Raw genomic sequence first — 23499 nt, 5'->3', positions numbered from 1 at the left:
ATTTTCAAGTTCAATACATTTGGTGATGGTTTTATGTATACATAAAAGCATCCAGGGCTTTCTTTAGATTTAGGTTTTTAATGGAAAATTCAATTTCGGCAAGTGTTGGCTTCTTGTTCAGATCAACAGAATAAAAAATATTAGTAGGTTTATCTGACAGATTACAACTGATATTGTCTGATAGACCAGCGTTAATCCTATAGATGTCATGAAAATAATTACTTCCGCGATACAATCAGGAGATCTGAGAGTTTCGTTGTTGGCGTTCAGCGTCGAAAAGCAGCGCCGAGTAGGCTCTTTAATTCGCTTCAGAGCCTGCCAAAAAATTTGCTGTCACCGTGTGTCGCGTCATTCAGTTCAAGCTATAGGGAGCGTTAATGTTCCTCATATGCGTTACATTGAGTGTTTCTGAATATGCGCTTGGCCACTTTGTATTGACGATAGGAATGATTTTGGAAGTCGCGCGCTTTTCCTTCCTTAAACACCGCAAAGCGTGAACAGTCTTGTAAGCTGTTTTGACGTCATGATTCCAGTAAGGTTTCAAATGTGGGTTTTATCTCGATATAGGGATGCAAGTGATCAGAGAGTCTATGACAACGGTATTGAACTTGTCTATATCAGGTGATGACTGACAAACATGATAGAGCATAGCATTTATAGAAATATTACAGGAAACTGGTTTTTTCGTTATATATGTTTATATAGTACATATAGTATGTTTGATTTTGGTTAATGATAATCAAGGATGTTGACATAAGCATACGGACACCTCATATAACTGGTTTGTTGAAATTCATATCCCTCATGTTTTGTGTCACCTTCCCGTTGACTTCATATTTGGTCCGTATCATCATGGTGTCAAATTAACTCTCACATTACTTGAATAGCTCGACAGACTAATCCTGTACACATGTAACATAATCAGAAATTTAGAAAATAAGGAGCGTGGTATCGATTAAGACGGACAAGTATTATATCAGATACAGAATTAGACATAGCAGACAGATAAAATACGTTGTAGGGGCAGAATACAACACAGAAGACAGATAAAATATTACATAAGATACAGAATTAGACATTGCACAGCAGACATACATATCCTGAAGCTTCACTGTCGTAGTATCACGCGGGAACCTTTGAGCTAAATTGTTAGGGCATTATTCAAGTATCAAACAGCTTCACTATCAGGGAACAACACGAGAACATTTAAACTAAAATGACAAGGCACCATATAAAGCTACATATGAACTATCAGGGCACCACACAAACATCCGACAAGTTTAACAGTCGGGGCACCACACAAGTATCCTACAGAAAAACAGGCAGGGCACCAAACACATATCTTACAGTCTAAACTCAGAGCACCACACGAGTATCTTACAGGCAAACAGTCAGGGTATCCAACAATCAGGGCATAGCACAAAAATTCTGGAAATTAAAAGTCAGGGTACCACACAAATAGCTTACAGTTAAGCAGTCAAGACACCACACAAGTGTCCCACAGTTTAACAGTCAGGGCACCACACAGGTATCCTACACCTAAACACTCACTCAGGGAACCACAGAAATATCTTACAGTTTAAAGTCAGGACACCACACAATTATCTTACGGCATAAAAATCAGGGTTCCACACAAGTATCTTACAGCGTAAAAATCAGGGCACCACACAAGTATCTTACAGTCTAAAGTCAGGGCACCACACAAGTATCTTACAGTCTAAAGTCAGGGCACCACACAAGTATCTTACAGCGTAAAAATCAGGGCAACACACAAGTATCTTACAGTCAAAAGTCAGGGCACCACACAAGTATCTTAAAGCGTAACAGTATCACACAACATCATGTGAAGACCCGTGAGCTAAATTGTCAAGGCACCAGACAAGTGTTTACCGACCATAATGCGCAAAGGGAATTAATCGAATTCTCTTTTAAATCACAACTGGTCTACATGGTGTACTGTAATAACCTGCATCGGTAATCATATACAGAATCTTCCTTGTCCGGATGGTAGTGAGCTGGCGTTTTATAGAAATGTATTGCCATACTGTTGATTCCAGTTTTTTAAATATAGTACTATACACAGGAACTGTGATAAGAAAGAGATAATCCTTGTCTCTGTGAGCAAACAGTTGCTTGGTTTATCATCCCGGGATTATCCCCTCGTGACGTATGTGGGGAAGTGAATATAGGTGTATGTCTGTAACACTTCGTTATCCTTGGTTATAGAGATGATCCGAGAATTTAATCAATATTCAAGTGTGATACTGGTTATTTGTACGTTTTAAATATATGTATAAGATATGCGAAAAATACTTGTTTTGAAAACAATGGACGACGCTTCTTTTAGAGGTTAACAAGTGCCAAATGGGAAGGTTTATATATGCTTTAACCAAAACGAATGATGAAAAACATAATAATACTTAACCACCAGCTGATTTGTTTAAATTTGTAGATTTTCATGAATGAGGATTCAAATAAAAACACTCAGTTATATCTAAAGACAGTCCGGAATATTCCTACATAAAAGAAAAAGTAAAGCTACGACATAGTCCTATATTGGCGTCGAATGCAAACAAACAGTTCATTAGGTGCAAATAGTGCATTTCATCATTAAGAGGATCCTCTCTTAACTCTGTGACAGATAACGTTGATAATTCATAATACTGATATCAGTAATCATTTAGAGATAAGATAAAGCTCTATTTTAAAGTATCACTAAAACTGCAAAGAGAGATGTTTCTACTACAAACTTATGTGAAGAAAACAATTCTGAAATTTATTTACAATTGTAGAAAAATAAGACTTTATGACAAACACCTCACCAACCATTTACAGTACAAATACTTCACCATTGAACCCTGACTTAGTATAAACAATAACAGACACTTCGCCATCGAACTCTGACCAACCATTAGAAATAAACAATTCACCATCGAACCCTGATCAACCATTAGAAATAAACACTTCACCATCGAACCCTGACCAACCATTAGAAATGAACACTTCGCTATCGAACAAAGACCAACCATTAGAAATAAACACACTTCACCATCGAACCCTGACCGAGCATTAACAATAATTAACACTTTACCATCGAACCCTGACCAAACACTTTGCTATCGGGGCTTTGATTGACTATGACAACACCAAACACACTTAACACACAGTGATACCCGACATTCAGATTCTCATTATATTCCTCTGATATCTATAAAAAGGAGTCTCAGTGTCTCTCAAGTTTATTTTAACTATTAGAAATATGAACATGTTTCTCGGAGGGTAGAAGAAATTATCAATGACTATCATTGATTATAAGTATATAGCGAGTATTTCAAGTTATTATATGTTTGTGTTTAATCAATAAAAACGGTATATAGATAGAACATGCCAACAATAAACAATGGCAATATTTCATTTGCGAGTTATAATCTTATATAGATGTATCCATGTTACATATCACTCATAATGTTTTAGTTGAAAGAAATATCTTACTAAGAATATAGCATTATTTACGAGTAATTACAACAATATTCAAATATCTATAGAATATACCTAGTGCATGTCAACAGATCGATATCTTCACTACCTAGTCAGTCAACATTTAATGGGACATATTATCAGAAGGTGTGGTCAAAGAAGGAAGGTTGAATAACGATTGTAGAGACATTCATATTTTGACATGCAACGTGCGTGATACCTACAGAGAGTCGCCTTCTGACCGCATTTTGCCCCTTCCGGGTGAGATTCGCAGAATGTTTTAGGGTCAAGATGATCTGGCGTTGTCACGGAAATCGCAACTGTCAGAAATGGTATTTTATAAAGAAACTTCCAGAGCACATACAAAGGGCATGAATAAGGGCTTTGTGAAATGATCCTGTTTTAGATAGTTGTTCAAATGATTGGTATTAGATCGACAGGTGGCTATGCGAATTTGTGCAAATACTCGAGGCATAATATCAAATCACTGACATTGACGGCGTTAGCGCAACAAATGGTATTTAATATTGCTCATTGTATTTGTGCTTAAGTATGCAAGTTTATGTAGTTATTCTAGTTAACTGTAATTTTACCCATTCTAATGTGATAATTTCGATCACTGAGATATGCTAGTATTAGTATTTAACAAAATTGCGCGTAGAAATAAAGCTAATATATTTGATATTGTAAATTTTATTTAATTCATACTTGTAATTGTATTCTAAAACTAGCATTATTACACTGAAACGATGTAAGTGAAACCTACTCTTCTGTTTTTTGACAGTTAAGATTTTCTCTATTGTCTCCTAGGTTTCAGCATTTATTCTCCTACTATCACTGACATGCCACATTGTATGCTGCAGTGTGATTAATTATTAACGAAATTTAAAATCTGTGTTGAAGGAAGTCATCCACTCTCTTTTGTACAATCATGTATCCGTCTTTACAATATTTCCCTCTGATCTCCTATACTTTCGCTGTCTTTACCTTAGTCACCAAAGCAATTTGCTAACACCGGTCCCCCACTTTTTTACTCATTTTATCAATGGTGTACTCTGACCTTCTGACCTATAATTAATCATCTTCTAAACAATTTGTTTCACCATTACTCATAGTTTAGCCATTCTAACAATGGTGTACTATGACCTTCTTTAATCAAATCATCTTCTAAACAATTTGTTTCACCATTACTCATAGTTTAGCCATTCTAACAATGGTGTACTATGACCTTCTTTAATCAAATCATTTTCTAAACAATTTGTTTCACCATTACTCATAGTTTAGCCATTCTAACAATGGTGTACTATGACCTTCTTTAATCAAATCATTTTCTAAACAATTTGTTTCACCATTACTCATAGTTTAGCCATTCTAACAATGGTGTACTATGACCTTCTTTAATCAAATCATTTTCTAAACAATTTGTTTCACCATTACTCATAGTTTAGCCATTCTAACAATGGTGTACTATGACCTTCTTTAATCAAATCATTTTCTAAACAATTTGTTTCACCATTACTCATAGTTTAGCCATTCTAACAATGGTGTACTATGACCTTCTTTAATCAAATCATTTTCTAAACAATTTGTTTCACCATTACTCATAGTTTAGCCATTCTAACAATGGTGTACTATGACCTTCTTTAATCAAATCATTTTCTAAACAATTTGTTTCACCATTACTCATAGTTTAGCCATTCTAACAATGGTGTACTATGACCTTCTTTAATCAAATCATTTTCTAAATAATTTGGTATACTAGTCTTCTATACTTAATCTATCTTTACAATGGTGATATCCAGCCTCCATCTTTGAAATATTGTAGTTTGATATCGATGTCATCGTATCTTTTAGTCAAGTGATATTGTTAAGAATATATGTATTACCATGCTTATTTCATTTCTTGTTTGACTGATATGAACGTCATTACATGCTTAGGAACAATTAAAGTATAAATCACACACTTTGATTTGTAATTAAAATTGGATTTAGTTGTGAATTTTAATCCGTTATTATTAAACGATAGTACAAAATTAAACAACCATAGGACATGTATCACATTTAGATGTCTTACATTTGACACCCGAGAACTCAAATAAGAATGATCAAATTTAGAGAATGTCAACATTCTTTCGTGTATACTAAGTAGGATATGAATGTTTATCTCTTCCTTAATGTTTCATACTACACTGTTTTTATTCTTCACATTTGGAGTATATATTAAATTTCATAAGGTTAAAGGAGATCATTTATTTATCTATTGGTCGAAGACATTATGCAAAAACACTAATTTCGATATTTTTTTGTATACAATTTTCTATTTTTCTAATTTATAAAAGTGAAGGAACATTACTTGAATTTTACTTTCCATGGTCATGTTCGAAAAGATATAACGACGAAAACAATTCTTTTCTAATTGAAACAATATCTAATCATATTTATGTTTTATAATATGAATCATACTTATCATATAAGATATGTCTTCAGATACACGTATCATCATCATCATCATCATCATCATCATCATCACTATCTTCATTCTTACCTTTCGTCATCGTCATTCGGCCTTTTCTTTCTTCACAGTCATTATTAAAAATTATCTATCATTTAATGATGAAAATATTAGCCTGCAAATGGAATTATATCTGTTCTAGGATATGATGTACAACGGCTGGCAGCAAACAGTGTACCAACCTGTTGCGCAGACACTGGTACTACCGGCCAGCCTCGGTAAGTCATAATATATCTATAGTTCATATCTACAAAACGTGCTGGATATCGTATAAAAATTATTTTACTGATAAATCTTGACACCTGAACGTTTACGTCACCTGTTTCGATGAATGTAAGATGATAAAGACTATATGAAAGATTTGCGGTCGTAACCAGTGGTCTCATTGGGAGACATTATATATCCACCTACGAAATTAAAAAAGTAAACATTCTAATATGATGAATCCTATTCTCATTTGGAAACGTTATGTAACTTGAGTTTACTAAAATTCAATGACGAGTGTCGTTGAGGAAGGAGAAAATGCTTTCTTTCCAAATCATCTGGTCATTCTTCTTAAACTTTTTGATGTGTATTCGTGTTAATCTTTTATATGTTTAAATACGGTAATTATCTTTTTTTTGGTTAGAATTAATATTTTGTTGACTTGTCGAAAGTCTCTTGTTGATTCTCTCGGAATCCGCTGTTCTATGTGTCCGTTGTGTAATTGCCTTTTTCATTAACTAATGCTATAATATTGTCTATCAGCCATGGATAGTTATACAGATTTTCTTTTTCTATTTTTATTATTTGTTTTTGCAATTGACCGTTTTCACGAATGTGATTGTAATGCCAACTCTATCGATGTCTATGTGAATCAGTTGTGTCCTAAATAAAACAAACGTTGTCTATGTATAATTGATGTTTGTTATATCAGAAGCGCTTCGTGGTAATAAACGTTTGAACGCCACCGCTTTTTGCTTTCAGTTAAAATAAAACTGCAAGCCAGGGAATCATTTTTCTTCTTTACTTGGTTACCATACTAAATAACACAATGTGATATTCAGACAAAGAACTGGAGATCATTAAATACTTGTTTCAACCAAATATAATGCTTTATAATTGGACGCATTAGTCCATGAATTTTAGTCACAATAAAATATTTGTAAATGTTTCATAAAGGAATGTGAATGACTTCCTTTTTTTGTAGATACGGAATAGTTCGGTGTTATCCCTGTAGTACTGGTCATTCCGTAACAACGATAACACGTTCAATCTACTTCAGTGATAGAGACAGTTAAGTTGTTGCCTCAATCATCACAGTTAAAGCTTCTTTATCGCGACATAAACTATTGGTTATGATCATAAACAGATATACGCAGTTGGAAATCCGTTTCTCCATATTACAGTGACGTCATAAGTAAATGATGCACTAAAACGGCAACAGTAAGATACTTATAAGACCGTACGATCATTTCCTTCAATCCTATATGTGCACGTAATACTGCCACGGGGAGAAGTATTCGGGTTACAGATTTCTGAATCCGCTGGTCGGTTTTCTGTTGGATGTATTTGAATATCGCGAGGCAAGCAAGAAAACACAATTGAATATAAACTCACATTAATACCGAGATATTTAATTTCATATATCCACTTATATTTTACTTATATCCATTTGTCTATGATACCATTTTGCAACGTATTTGACTAGTATTTGTATACTAACAGAATACGTTGTTTGAGGTTCGGCTTTAAGTATAATAGGACCTTTTACGTTCTCTTTAATAAACAAAAGCCTGTCATACACCGATGTCTGTGTTTCGTTTTGTTCTTAACATGTTAATATCCATATATGATAGCATTCCTGTTTAATCCGGAAGAATGTATGACATATAGCTGTTAAATGTCAATTAAGCCATGTGCATGAATAACAAAGCCATTATCTGATAGCACATTTCTGTTCAGTACATAAAATCTTATGTCCCATTTCACCTCTACACCTAATTCTAAATGACATGAAGGATATCTATCTTTGTCCTCGGTTGATACTTTTTCCGCGTTAATAAAACTGAGGTATCGACTTCGAAAGAAGTCTATAACGGTATTCATCACATAGTTCAGCTATCCACTCAATTTTCCTATGAAATATCATGAAAATTACTTATGGTCACAATACAACTCTAAAAACACACTTTGTTCGTTTTGTGATAAATGATATTTCAAATTTATTCTATTTCATATGAAATTTTATTAAACTCGTCTCTAAGTTTTAATTTTCATCCGAAATGAAAACTCATTTATGATCTTATTATAATATATATAAACTCGTCTCTAAGTTTTAATTTTTGCGATCCTTAAATAAATAAAAGACTCGTCTCATAAAATTTCATCCGAAATGAAAACTCATTTATGATCTTATTATAATATATATTAGTATGCATATTTGCTTTGAATGTTTCTCTCTGAATGTGGATAACAGGACAATTTAATGTAATGTAAACCTGAATGATGATCTTTGATAATTTGACTCTAGTCGGCACTTGGTTTCCTTCGTGTGTAGTTTTGTATTTAGATTCCAGGAGTGTTTTTCCCATATGTTTGCTTTACTGGGCGCAAATGAAATTATACACTGATCAGACAATTCTTTAATAAAAAAAGGAAAATAATCCCGGTCGACTTGTGATCTTGATATGTTATGAATTTAATAAGGATTGTCTTTTTTTAAGTCTAGGTTTTGCATGCCTTCTCGTTCTGTCTATAACAAAGGTATTTTGATACTATAATTGAGGCGTCGTTTAACCTTGGCACGTTCCACCCAAGTAAAACGTGACCAATGAATAAAACTTCCGTATTAAAATTCGTGGAAAAAAATCTGGCCAGTGACCCCTGATATACATGATATCCGTGTCCAGCGCACCCTGATATATCTGTAGGAGATGTGTGGATTACCTACCGATTACACATACGTTTAGGGTAGCATTAAATCACCCGTTAAATTGTCGTTACTTATGACGTGTTTCTGTATTATATCTGATATATGTTATCTACTTACACAGAACAAAAAGACGCTGGTTGTTGGTAAACACCTATAATTTTTAGTGTAAACAGACGTCAGATTTTTTACGACAATGGACTGTAAGAAGAATATATATGTTTGTTTGTATAAAAATAACTCACGAATGTAGCGCGCCCTATAGACATATTTACCAGTCCAATATAAAAATATTATTGAAGGATAGCTATTTTCTAGTGATACGTTAAAACTGAGGCAGCGTAAGCAAGGGCGGGATTTCTATATATTGATCGCCCCGATAGACAATATTTCCACACTCTGATTGAGTCTCCTGCATCAGTTAGAAAGTATTGGTAGATACCCTTGCTCACCAGTAGGTTGTCTAAAGTGTGGTACAGTACCTAGATGATACGTTTTTTGTGTCACTCTGTATCAGCGCAGATGTATATCTCTGTAGCTATATATAGACGTAGATATAATACAATAATGACTTACCTGGACATAAATCTTATTCGAGTTCCCGGAATCTCGCCCGCCACCAACATAGGACTTCCTGTGTGTTATGGTGGTAATCAGTTGTAGGCAGTATGTTACTGGACCAACACGTATCTACATTTAGCGGAGAGAAGTCAGTGTACAGGCTACAAAGTCTCTTACAATCAAGTAGGTGGAACTCATTGCTCATGTCACATGAATTAATGTTACAGTTATTTTCTATTTTATTTTTGGGTTCTGTTTTTATATCGTCTCGTTGTTTTTTTCTTTTTCATTTTCTCAAAATAACACTTCTAGCTAAGCGGAATATTTTTTATATCCAATATGTCTTAGTATTAAAGCCGTTTCTTATTATCATTATGGAGATAGACAATATTCGAGTTTATATATATATATATATCTTTAATGTATACAAAACATTAGTTGAAGATGAAGGAGATATTTTAATATTAAAGTTTTTTAAATGTTAAATTTTTCGAGCCACTCGTTGGATTTATACAGAACATAGATATCAATATCTTCTTCCATACTGATATTCATTTAAGCACCATAACATGACAAGTTTTAAAATCTAAGCATTTGTATAAATTCCATGTATCATTATCGAACTGACCCAACCATACTATCACATTGTAAATATCGAGTATTTCATCGATTTTCTAATGTTTAGATAAGTCAGTACGCATAATATTCGATTGAATGAAAAGATTATTTAAAAATGTGAATAGCACCTTTCAATGTAAATTTCGAACTAGATACAGCAGATCCAAATTATAAAAGTCAAATACTATATACAAACTTCAAATATATTACATGTACTAACTCAATTGAGTTGATAGGTGTTTCCTGGAGAGATATTAGTGCGATATGTTTTTGTTTTGGTCATGAAGTGGAAAATATCAAGTGTGTGGGTTGAATTAGGGATTGTTTGGTATAGCATATTAATTGAGATAGGTACTTTTTAAAAACTGCACTGTTGAATTCTAAGTAAGACTATGCAAATTCTACACACACCTATTTTTGTTAAATAGCCATTATGTGTATATTACAGTGAAGAATAATTTAACACCTCCTTCGTTTATGTCAAATTTAGAATTACATGAGGGATTTCTATATGGAATTGAAAACTAGAGCCCTTTCACTGTATGTAGCTCCACATTGTCCCCAACAAAATATTTTAAAACAAAAACAAAACAAAAATCCTCTTTGAAGTGCTACTGTTTTTTTTCTTGTAGGCATATTAATACTATATGAAAAACTAGCAAGATCAAAAAGTCTTCCTATGAAAAGAAACACTCCTTCGTTAGAAACACGACAATCAACCTGCTCTCGCATATGAATGCTTAATGACGTCACTGTGGTTTTAGTTTCTACTTAGTTATGACTTTCCAACGTGTTAAACGTTATTTCTGTCAAAATATAAATGAAAATAATGTGACAAGTGAACTTTGTGGGTAATTACAATAAACCATTAATATTCGGTGTGTGTTATCGTCACTCGAGTTTAGTATATTGTGACAGAAACTGAGGACTGCTAACGTTGTAACACGGGCGAAATTACATCACCGAGTGTGAGCATTACCAAATGATAAGGAATGAAAGAAAAATCAGTAAATTATTGGTGAGGTATATCATTTAAATCAGTTCGAAACACCTGTGTGTCCGAACTTTATTTTATACGTCATGTTTGTCACTGATAACGTACTCGATTACATAATGTACTGCTTTGTGCGAGTCTTACTAGTGTGTCTAGGAATAAAACAGACTGTAAAATAATCAAAGTGTTTTTATACCGACCTGCATCCGTGATCAGTCGTCCGCCCGTCCGTCGTCCGCCAGTACTTAAAACAATAGTTGTGAATTTATTTCTTTCGAGGATAGCCGAAGTGATCTTTTGAAATTTCATATGAAGACTCTCTTTGCTCCTTAATTGTGTATTTTTGATTCTCTGGGGGAACAAATGGTTGATAGGGTATCCCTCTCGGATTTATACTATGAAAGCTTTCATTTTTATTTCTTGGGACGCACGATTTGGATCTTACTCAAATTTTAGATGTAAGTTTACCTTGGTCCCTAGTTGTGCCTCTCTGACATATTGTCATTTCCTTTTGTTTTGACACTAGAAGTTTGTTACAATTTTCGTCACTTTAACAAAAAACATCAAGGAAATACAACATGGCAACATAATCATAATCCCAAACTCAACTTCCATAAAACTAGGGCCTCATCGACGACACCCGCAATGAAATATTCTGAAAGACCAAGAACAAGGTATACAACATAGGAACCAACAGACAAACTAACGAGCATCAGACAGCTTCATATCACACAAACAAATAGAATATAATTCTCATTTAGATCACTATGGCGATCATACAACTTCCCCATAATTTTTTTTTATCAACCAGCATCTTTCGAACCTCTGTGTTACGAAATTGTCCGTCAGTTTACAACCCAGTTGACGGGAAGCCATCTTGAATTGGATATTGAAATATAATTATCACAAGGAATTTTAACATTGAAAGTATATGCTTTCTTGATTATGTTTAAATGAATAAAGCAATTCACGCATGGTTTTCAGATCAATATTTAACTATATATCTTTTTTCAGCCAAACATCCCCAGCAATGGAGCAAACATGAAGTAGGCACTTGGCTCCGATGGTGTTCAGAAGAGTACAGCATTGATAACATACCTCCAGACAAAATAGACATGAACGGTAAAATCAATTTATCTATGTATATATAAATCTCCTGTATCAGATCTTTCTTTTTCTTTTCACAAATTTCATGCACTTGTGCACTCTCACAGAATGAATATTAAATAGTTGAGAGAAAAGGTGATAGAATATACTTATGTGCGTGTCATGATACAGTAGAGAGTATCTATCCTAGTAAATTGATGTCGCGGACATGTTAGTGAAGGGTTCAGGAAATGATTGGATGCATTTATAATTTTCATTTATAATGGGTATTCTTTAAGTGGGATATTTGCTGTCTTTTCGGCACAATACAGTCAATAGATTGTAAGTTCAGCAACGCCTACAAAGGTGTATTTTATCATTTAAAAGCACCCTATTTTTTTTCCGCTCTGCCCACTTTGTCATACAAATAGTTTCCATATCTCACAGGCAGACGAATTGTTTCTATGGCTCTCTCATCTCCTCATTGTACTACAGCCGACAAGGTCGCCTCATGTGATATGAGTTTGAAATTCTATCTGCCTTCATAGCTGTTCAAAATAGTTTTATTAACCACAAGTTTTGAGGCTTAAGAAATTCCATTATATCGAATCGTCCACGTATTTCCGCTCGAGCCGGATACCATGTCCGATCGTCGTCTCAGACTGTTGCGATTGAATTTAGTGTTTCCGCTTCACCATAAATCCCGAAAAATTGCAATTCAGCATCGCCGTGAAAAATATTCTCATGATTGATACCGATCACCGGTTTTACTTACATTACAAACGTTAGGTACGAAATAATACGAGTTAAACAAGTCATGAAATTACAGTACATGACGCTTTAAATCAAGTCACAATCAGTCAGTTAGAAATAAAAGGTTTCTGAAAACTGCTGGCCTTCTTCTAGCGTAGAAGATTTCATGATGAAAGATCTAAAAGTTGTTGAAACTTGCTAATGATATCAAAATCACTCGTGATGAAACGTAACAAATGTCTATCACAGGTAAAGCGTTATGTCTACTGGGTCGGGAGGACTTCATGACGAGGATACCGAAAAATGGGGACCTTTTATACAATGCCCTACAGAAACTGATACAACGAAACCCTGGTAAGTATTAATGACTTCAGACTATCGATACGTTGATTAGTGTTCACACATTACTTTCTTTTTCACCGCAAATATTTACAAAAAAATCCAAGTTTGAGATTTACTGATGTCTAAGGCCTTACTTCTGTCTGCAAAAGTTCTTTAAAATCATAAAATATGAAACAGAAAATCATTGATTGAATCATGGGGAAAATATTTTACACAATCTTTCCTGTATAGGGTTTGATTAGCATCAACGTTGGGATTTTTAACAATTTGAAACCTAGCATCTCTGATTAAGCTTTCATGGACGAAACAGTTGTGCATTTTCACTTATTACTCGGCATATTGCCAATTTCGTATTGAACGGTGAAATTCACTTCTGAATTTCCTGTACAGTCCTTAGATTTCATACCCAATGTTTCAACTGGTACTGAAATAACAAAAGCAGTAATAGTTTGGCAAACGTAAATCTTCAAGCCTTGGAAATATGTCAAACATCTATTTTCAAAAGTCAAATGATGCATTGATGTTCTGGTTAGTGTTTAGACGTGCCTTCAACAGAAACAAAAAATAACACACACTGGCGATTGGCCAACATATACAAAAATCACATATATGACTAGAACATTACAATAACATTGAAATTATCAGATGTTTAGAAAACTACGTTGTGATATTAGTCTTCTTATGAAAATCAAACTAATGTTTCCAGCAAAAACTAATCAATAGTAAAAACTAGAATGAAATAGAGATAAAATGCATTTTTCCTGATGTCCAATTCAATAACACGTGGAAAAATCCTTTGACCCAGTCGCAGTATAAATGATTTGGAGCATATTCTAAATTTATCTATAAATTAGAATCACATATTTTTGTAGAGAAGAAATCGTGGTTTTGTTAACGTAACTATACAAAAGTGGCTTACCACTTTATTAATCAGGAAGATGAAAACCTTTGAAAGTTTTCACACCGTAACTGCGCATTAGAAGAATCAATTTACTGACGATGTACTACTATATCTCTGACCTATTTACTGCAGTTTCACTATTTTCAAAGCGGAAGTTTATTCGGAGAAATGAAATATATATACTTATAACGAAGAATTGTACAAAACAAAACAAAAACTCTGAAATTGAATATCACCCATCTGTACGTAATTTCCTCATTAGATATTGAGAGACAAGTAAACTGCATCAGGCAGCTGTTCCGTCCTTCGAGGAAAATCTGAAATAACTCAAAAATGACTGAAAGCCGTCTGTGAACTGAACGCTACGTGATACAATAACGATACTGCCTCTGTGTATGTATCACTTCTACAAGGGCCCAGTTGTCCTGTCTGTGTAAATGTTTGTATCAATTCTACAAGGACCCAGTTGTCCTGTCTGTGTAAATGTTTGTATCAATTCTACAAGGACCCAGTTGTCCTGTCTGTGTAAATGTTTGTTTCAATTCTACAAGGACCCAGTTGTCCTGTCGGTGTATACTTGTTTGTATCACTTCTACAAGGACCCAGTTGTCCTGTCTGTGTAAATGTTTGTATCACTTCTACAAGGCCCCAGTTGTCCTGTCTGTGTAAATGTTTGTATCACTTCTACAAGGACCCAGTTGTCCTGTCTGTGTATACTTGTTTGTATCACTTCTACAAGGACCCAGTTGTCCTGTCTGTGTAAATGTTTGTATCACTTCTACAAGGACCCAGTTGTCCTGTCTGTGTAAATGTTTGTATCACTTCTACAAGGACCCAGTTGTCCTGTCTGTGTAAATGTTTGTATCACTTCTACAAGGACCCAGTTGTCCTGTCTGTGTATACTTGTTTGTATCACTTCTACAAGGACCCAGTTGTCCTGTCTGTGTATACTTGTTTGTATCACTTCTACAAGGACCCAGTTGTCCTGTCTGTGTAAATGTTTGTATCACTTCTACAAGGACCCAGTTGTCCTGTCTGTGTAAATGTTTGTATCACTTCTACAAGGACCCAGTTGTCCTGTCTGTGTAAATGTTTGTATCACTTCTACAAGGACCCAGTTGTCCTGTCTGTGTATATTTGTTTGTATCACTTCTACAAGGACCCAGTTGTCCTGTCTGTGTAAATGTTTGTATCACTTCTACAAGGACCCAGTTGTCCTGTCTGTGTATATTTGTTTGTAGCACTTCTACAAGGACCCAGTTGTCCTGTCTGTGTAAATGTTTATATCACTTCTACAAGGACCCAGTTGTCCTTTCTGTGTAACTTGTTTGTATCACTTCTACAAGGACCCAGTTGTCCTGTCTGTGTATACTTGTTTGTATCACTTCTACACGGACCCAGTTGTCCTGTCTGTGTATACTTGTTTGTATCACTTCTACTGACTTATATAACTATATATTGATATGAAAGAAAACAGCATTTAAGGTCTGTTAAACGCAACATTTCATGACAATTCAGTTTTCATTTTTTGTTTCTTTGCTAAATTGATATACTGAATATCGTCTTCCATATAGGTTCCATTACAGTTAATTCTTAATAAAGATCTCATGTTATTTCTGTTAGACTTCTATATGCCGTATTCAAATTCATAATTAAAACACGATAGGAAATCGAAAAGATCATTTAAGATTTGGAATACATTAAATGTAGATTGTCGCTTTTTTATGCCGTGACAAGTCGTAATAACCAATACTATAAACACTGCCAATGTCGAATTAGACAACATAAAACATGCTCTGAAACAGGTCATACTTCAATTCAGATTTCATAATGTATACTTCCGGGAACATTCGCTAAGTAAATAGCATTTGTCCTTTGTGACAATCAGTTCATATTACTTGATACACAAGAAGTACTTAGTATCACCATATGTCGCCTCACATTCCTAACACTCTACTTCCGTTAGATGTTTATATACACTATATGTAAAAACCCGGATGTAATACTAATAGCTTTCGTATCAACATGTTATTGCGCAGTTTAAAGAAAACACATCCTGTTGTTGTTCAGAACATTTTTTTATAGATCTTTTCCCTGTAAAACAGACGTTGATCTCCAGATTGTACTTTAGAAATGAAACCGAACTGTGCCTTACTTTCCAATATTTTCATAATAAAAAAATGATGTTTAACAAATTATTACAAACAGAATTTAACGGACTGCATGTTATTATCGCAGCATAACGACTAACATAGTGACAACTGTTATAATCTTGTAGACATTGCATTTTGGATTCCTTTTCTTGAAAAAAAAAAACTACGCAACTAAATGGTTTTAGCTACGTAATGTAAGTGGAAAATGATTATGATAATTTGGTTAGTGACTAATCGCATTAAAAATCTACGTCTTCATTCTACCACATATTTATCCCAACATCTTAACCGGATATGACTTGCCATCAAAACGATAAAAAAAAGTCACACATGAAATTTCACTTAATTATTTTCGATTAATGATGTTTTTGCTCGCTTAAATGCAGTTAGTGTTCTATACCAGTGGATATCCAGGATGTACTATATGTGCGAAACGCAGATCCGTCAGGCTGGAATATTACCATACATTACGGAGTCAGTATTGTAACGTAGGCTAGCAAACATTGCGTAAAAAATAAGTTCGCATTTCTTAAAAATACCTTCGGTCGGCTAGCACGGAAAATATATACAAAGATTTAAAAAAGTTACTTTTTATCGCTTTAAAATTGATGATAAACATGTAGATCATTTTCGATATTGATACCAGACTTGATAATACATTTTTTTTACCTTCGGGGAACAATTTATGTGGTGTATGCAGCTTTTAGGGGTGGTGAGGTATAAAATGTGATTGGTCAGTTGATTTATGTCTGGAACTTATCACATATTACAACTATTGGTTTATCGAAGATGTCCTTAATAAACAATGTCAGGGCAGAAGGGCATATTTTATCAGGATCTAGAATGTTGACATTTGAAGTGAAGATTTTCAATTGTCTTCATATTCAAACCGGATACGGTGCTCATTGGCTACCGGTAAAAGTAGATAAAGTATATTTAATGTCATCTTGATGTTGTCACGAGTTGGGTTTTGGTTGCAGTGGATATATAACTAAAGTTGCCCATTTCTTGTATTTTCATCTGCAGCCAACCTAGTCTGTTCACCCGTGCCGACCTACCATCCGTCCATACTGCCACCAGTCAGCACCAGCTTCTCAACGGCTGCATTTCAACAGAACAGGGGAGGTAAGTAGTGATACATATTAAAGACACATGTACGGAATAGTTAATGTTATTATCTCGCCTGGCCCAAAGGTGAATTCTACAATCAGACTAATTTCATTGAACATGTACCTCAGGACCTTGCCAATACAAAACTTCAGTAAATTTAAAGAAAGTTTGCTGAAAGTTGATATCAAGTCTTACTTTACTTAGATCTTGGGCAAGATCAGCTATGTAGCAAGTTCAGTCATAACTTCCAATGTTATGCCTTGGCTATTTTATAACTGGACCTTGTATACACAGGAACTCGGGAGTACCGAGATGTGTAGTTTAAAATCAAGCCATTTCAAACCCCAATTTACAGAGCTGTTATCGTTTTCTGTGATATACATCCCTTAGTTTTACAATTTTCATTAAATATAATATGCAATACCTATTCAGAAATAATTCATGTTATCCATTTAAGGATAAAACATTTTTGATTGTAGGGTTAAGGCCCTTTTCTACATTTTCTATTTGATGGAGTTAAATGTCACAATACAGTACTCAACTTCCTCATTATCAAATTTCTTGAACACATTGATCCATGCAACATTACTGACAATCTTCAATTACACAAATGATGTTCACCAATAACATACTGCCAATATGTTTGTATACAACATAACTTCAAGCCTTATTTATTCTCAGATAACCATTAAGGTCCATTTACCTTGTGTTTCTTTATTTAAATAATGATTTTTATACCCATGTTTTTGTTCGTCAAATGAATTTCAAAAAATCAAATATATACCAGGTGAACGTTTCAGGCCCATAGGGCCTCTTGTATATTTTGGTATACGTGCTGTAAATTTCCTTCGGTGTTAACAGAACAAAGGAGCAATTCAAATACACAAACAGTTCCTATATTGATACATCCGCACATGGCTGACTTCATCTACAAGAAAAAAACAACCGGATATACGTGACACGTATTAATGATAGCTGTGGTATCACACCTACTGTAGTAAACGTTTAGTGACGTGTACCTATAGACCACACTTCCAGGTATTCCATGACAAGACAATATGGGTCGTACGTGATGTTATTGTGACTCACTCTGGACTTTACAAATATCCGGTTCCACTTCACACTACAGTAGTTTACACACTTTATCGTATATAGAAGTTCTGCGGTTATCCTTATAACCTTTGACAGTCGGCGCAAATTACTGAAATTAATCATTATGTTTGTGAGTACATGTATATTTATATATATCTTATGAATGCCTTGTTCAACAACGAAATCTGTGATTCATTACTACTTAACCTGCAACACTACAAATTAGTAACAAACCCATGAGAGAGATTCCTTCACAACAATAACTGAAGTCAAGGCCCGAAAAATAACATTGTTAACAAATCATTCAGGGAGATAAAAGAAGGCGTGACATTCTGAAGCACATTTATGTATTTGAATGAAGCCCTCTAAATAAATAATCACTCATGCAGAAGAGTATATAACAAAAATGATCAGTCTCAGATATGCATGATGCATACCATTTTCGTACTTTCGAATGATATAATTTATCGGAAACTTTAATGTTCTCTCTATCCCTACATATATAATATGTACATATATACACACATACATATATATATATATATGGCCCTTTTTTCCTTTTAACATTGCTAGGTTACGGTATACACGTGTCTGTCTCTAGTTGATGCCCGACCCCTCCCTGGGATTATTTTAGTTAATATTGAGATGTCATATTTCATTTTAGCAATCATTTATAAATAAACGCCATGTTTTGATATGCAGTAACATTTTGGAGTTTGTGCCATGACAGAGAGGTTTGTTTTTTTTACTTACAGATAATAACCATAACGCTGGACTAATTGTCCTTAGTTCATCTGACACCTCACAAGCCACGACAACGTCCTCTCCTGCTCGTCTGGGACAACAACAACGCTCACTGGTTCCAATTTTACCTCAACCGCCAAAAGCATCACCCATTCATCATCATAACACAGTTGTTCCTAACCCGATCGCGACTACTTTGCACCAAAATGACATATCATTACAGCCAACATCCGTACCAGGTAGTCGTGCATATTGTGCTTTTTAGTAGATAAAAAGTTGAATGTATAATGAAATATGTTATGAATCTTATTTCATCACTTGTTTGTCGTGATATTTAATGAATATAATCATATAATATATTTATGTATGAAGTCATGTAATTAGATTTATTATGACGTCACACATTACACGTGAAGACGTTACAATGGAGACCGATGACGTAAAGACAATCAAGTATCGATTATTAGCTCATTGCAATACATAATTAAATGTATCAATTTTCGTGAAAGGTGAATTTAACATACATTTATGTACGATATCTTTTAAACAATAGATGTATGATATTTGACTTTTGTAGGAGTTTTAAGTCCGGCCCCTACGATTGCTGACACCGACAGTGCGTCTGATGAGGAGCCAGTGACAGATCCAGACGGTCAGTAATTGACTAATTTAACTACCTTTTTCCTCAACTCTAATGTTTCTCATTAAGGACAGTTTTGACGAAAACTGTAACAGGTTTCGATTCAACGTAAAATATGTAAGCAATTAAAAGTTTGCTACTAAACAGGAAAAAGGAAGGCTATAATAAGTAATATTCTATTCCCATTACCTACAACAACATTAACATTTACAAATATACCCACCAAGCAGAGAAAATTAATTGTGTCCAATAGAGCGAATTATTTATATTGATTAAGTCTTGTTAAGCAGTGTGTATGACATTAACCATAGTTAAAATCACCTATCAATATATCACAGTGATCGAAGTATTTATGGCAGAGAAAATCAAACACTCGCATTCTTACCTCTCTCCTGGTCTGGTATGCTCCTAATGTGATAATGATCAATATGATACTGAAAGTGAAAGTAAACCCTGAAGATTTTTAACCCATAATTAGGATTCATAAGGAGAGAGAGGGATTATCTACCATTACCAGAAAGTGAAACATTTATTGAATTACTATGTTTTGGATACGATGCATTATATTTAGAATTGAACTATTTATTCCAGATTGTGACAAATTACCCGACGAGAACAGTTTATGTGATAGTTTGACGTTTTCCCCCAACATGCCATCAACATTACCTACAGGGGACACAACTCTGTCACACTCCCTGATGCTCCGTAAACAGGACTCCGGTATGTAGCTAAATTACATACTGATTACTAATTGAAGTAGTCTCTTTTTGTTCACTTAAAAGACAGAAATAATTTGCTGTTTTTTATGAGGAATGCCCAATTTAATTGGAAATGATATTAGCTTTTTGGAATACAAATATATTGATGTTGTCCAGTAATATTTATTTTGTGAAATAATCTCAACAATGTTGTAAAGTCAAAAATTACTTTAGTTAGATATCTTTACGCATTATACTAATCGTATGTTTAAATATTGATGTCTCCTTATGTGTGTCTGAGTGATGTCATGGTTTCTAGGCGTAAAATCTTCTGTGGGATACATGTATATACACATTTGTATATTTCATTTCATTTCATCAAATTTTATTGACAAGATGACACAAACAACTTATGCTTATAAATTCTCTCCATCAAGTGGCCAAGATAGAATCAACTAGAGCGTAAGAAATAATCTATATTTTATATCTTAAACAATGGGATGTACGAAAGAGGATTCTTTGGTGAAATATTCGATACTGAAGATTACTTTGATTGGGTGGCCAGCAATGACAATATTTGTTCCAAATTTCTTACTTTGTGAACGTCAGTTCTTATACCTTTTATCATTTTAACTACAAAACAACTTTATCATCGGCATTGTTTGCTTATTTGACAGAGTGTCGTTTACTGTGGGAGTTTATTTATCAACTGCTACAGAACCCTCATCAGTACAGTAACTATGTGTGCTGGGAGAATACACAGGATTACGTGTTCCGGATAATAAATCCTACAGGCCTGGCCCAGCTCTGGGGTCACCAAAAGAACCGGACAAATATGACGTACGAGAAACTGTCCAGGGCCCTCAGGTACTACTATCGAATGAACATCATCAAAAAGGTCTCAGGTCGTCGGCTTACATATCAGTAAGTTGGTTTATTTTTTGATGGGTTTCTATATTTATTATCAGAAGTTTCTATTTTATGAGTCCATATCATTATAGTTGATTTCTTTGAAAGAACCCGCAATAGCTGAGTCGGTGGTACGTCAGGTTTTTTTGCCTACACTAACACCAATAGGACTTAAAGTATAGGTGGACATTTGGAGGGTAGAATATCTACAACGACCGAAACAAATTAACCCAATTATACTGTAACTCATTTTTTGATATTTTCAACATTTTAAAAAAAACATAAAGTACTTCAATAATATCATCAAATGGTGGGTTTTTTCAGGTTTCTTCAAGCTCCGTCCAAAATCCAAAAGGGTCAGAGGGGTGCAAAACCACACAGCAAGACCATATCACCACCCCAAACGCCGGTCAAAAACGAAGTTGATCATGAAGAACGTTCCGAACGGGTTGAAGAGGTAGATGAGAGATCACAAACGTCACCCAACATTCCTTCAGTCATAAAGTCTGAATATCATCCTAGTGATAACTCCCACAATAACTTCAACAATCACTACTGTACTGATTTTCCTTCTGGACTTCCATTTAACAACGGTTTTATTAATATTCCTAAAAGTGTACATCAGCATAATGATGGGGGGATCATGGGTGGATTCCATCTGTCGGATTCTACTGATCTCATTGATAAAAGTAGAGTTAGTCCGAGTAATTCTAGTGGAGTAAAATCTGAAAGAGGGACGCCGTCGAGGAACTCTCCTGTGTTTGATGATGCTGAGGCATCAGTGAAGCTAGAAGTCCAGAACGAGCCTGAAGACTTATCTATGAACACATTAAAACGTCAGTACTCACATACTTTACCTGATCAACTGGATGAAAGTGTTGTGAAACTCCACAGAGACAACCATGGCAACCGTTTACCAGTCAAAGCGTTATTTAAACAGCTTAGCTGACAGCCATGTATGGCGATAAACATTTCCTCATGAACCCCCGCATACGTACTTAAAGGATTTGAAATACATTCATTCCCATCTTAAGTGGGTGTTTTAACGAGTTTACACGGATTTTACTTAATTTTATTTGTATATTCAATACAATATCGATTTCATCATGAAAATATTCAGAGGTAAAAATATTTGGATTTATCATTTTTTCACAATGCCGTTGTTAACCAATCGATTGGATTAATGAACAGCATTATTTCGCATTCATACTTACCTGTATAGTGGCTTTTAGAGTAGTAAAACAAATCTAAAGATTTGTATCAATTAGGAGTTTTCACATCAAACAATGTACAGTGTTGAAATACTTCCAACATACCTAAAATTTAATCTTTATTATTTACCAATTTCAATATACACTACATAATTTATTGAAAGTAGTTGTGCTAATATTTTCATGGCTTAATGAGAGACAATTTCAAATTTAACAATGTCGTATTAACTAGTCACTGTGGTATATTGATCAAGGGAGGTAAATCCAGAATTCTATTTAAATCCGATAGAGTATTCAACCATTTTTTTTTCAAAATTGATTATCAAAGTGTTAATAAAGGATGAAATACTGTTCAATCTTCTATGGATATTCCAGACTCGTTGGTAGGACCTCTATAAAGGAAACAGATTAGTACAAACAGATTCAATACACTAAATTTTTACAAACAAGAATGTTTAATCATTAACATTATCTCTTACCTGCAGCGATTAATTTATTCGTTTTTGCATCCATGTGTTTTAGAATGGTGGATATTTTGCTTGAAATGTTGAACTTGCCTACCCCTTTCCTTAAGTGGAAAGTATCAGGCATGGGTTCGTAGAAAAAATATATAACTTTTTTTTATATAAATATTTTAGTCTTTTTAATTGACTTCTGCATTTCAAAAACTTTCAATCGCTCCATATTTAAAGAACATTATCACAAAATTTTGGATATATTATGCTACAACAGTATTCGTTTACTACGGTACTGTCAGCACTCATTCATTTTGTTACAATCCTTATAA

The 23499-nt window shown here is 34.3% G+C and overlaps 1 protein-coding gene across 2 annotated transcripts in view; it reads left to right on the top strand.

Moving 5' to 3' along the window:
* The window catches only part of LOC132548434 (transcription factor ETV6-like), a 40094-nt gene extending 17516 nt beyond the window's left edge, over positions 1–22578 (top strand). The window contains exons 2-10 of one of the 2 annotated variants that reach the window (XM_060212299.1): positions 6132–6207; positions 12088–12195; positions 13162–13266; positions 17335–17433; positions 19266–19496; positions 19832–19906; positions 20486–20614; positions 21270–21516; positions 21826–22578. In XM_060212299.1, coding sequence (XP_060068282.1) covers positions 6135–6207; positions 12088–12195; positions 13162–13266; positions 17335–17433; positions 19266–19496; positions 19832–19906; positions 20486–20614; positions 21270–21516; positions 21826–22450 — 1692 coding nt within the window. In that variant the 5' untranslated portion in view covers positions 6132–6134 and the 3' untranslated portion in view covers positions 22451–22578. Of the gene's footprint in view, positions 1–6119; positions 6208–12087; positions 12196–13161; positions 13267–17334; positions 17434–19265; positions 19497–19831; positions 19907–20485; positions 20615–21269; positions 21517–21825 lie in introns of those variants that run through there. The other variant, XM_060212300.1, reaches the window with a different exon arrangement.
* The last annotated feature ends 921 nt before the right edge of the window (positions 22579–23499 follow it).

Source organism: Ylistrum balloti, unplaced genomic scaffold (assembly GCF_031769215.1).
Source record: "Ylistrum balloti isolate Yb309-2 unplaced genomic scaffold, AGI_CSIRO_Ybal_v1 Utg370010, whole genome shotgun sequence".
Taxonomy (NCBI): domain Eukaryota; kingdom Metazoa; phylum Mollusca; class Bivalvia; order Pectinida; family Pectinidae; genus Ylistrum; species Ylistrum balloti.
This window is presented reverse-complemented; position numbering and strand designations above follow the sequence as displayed.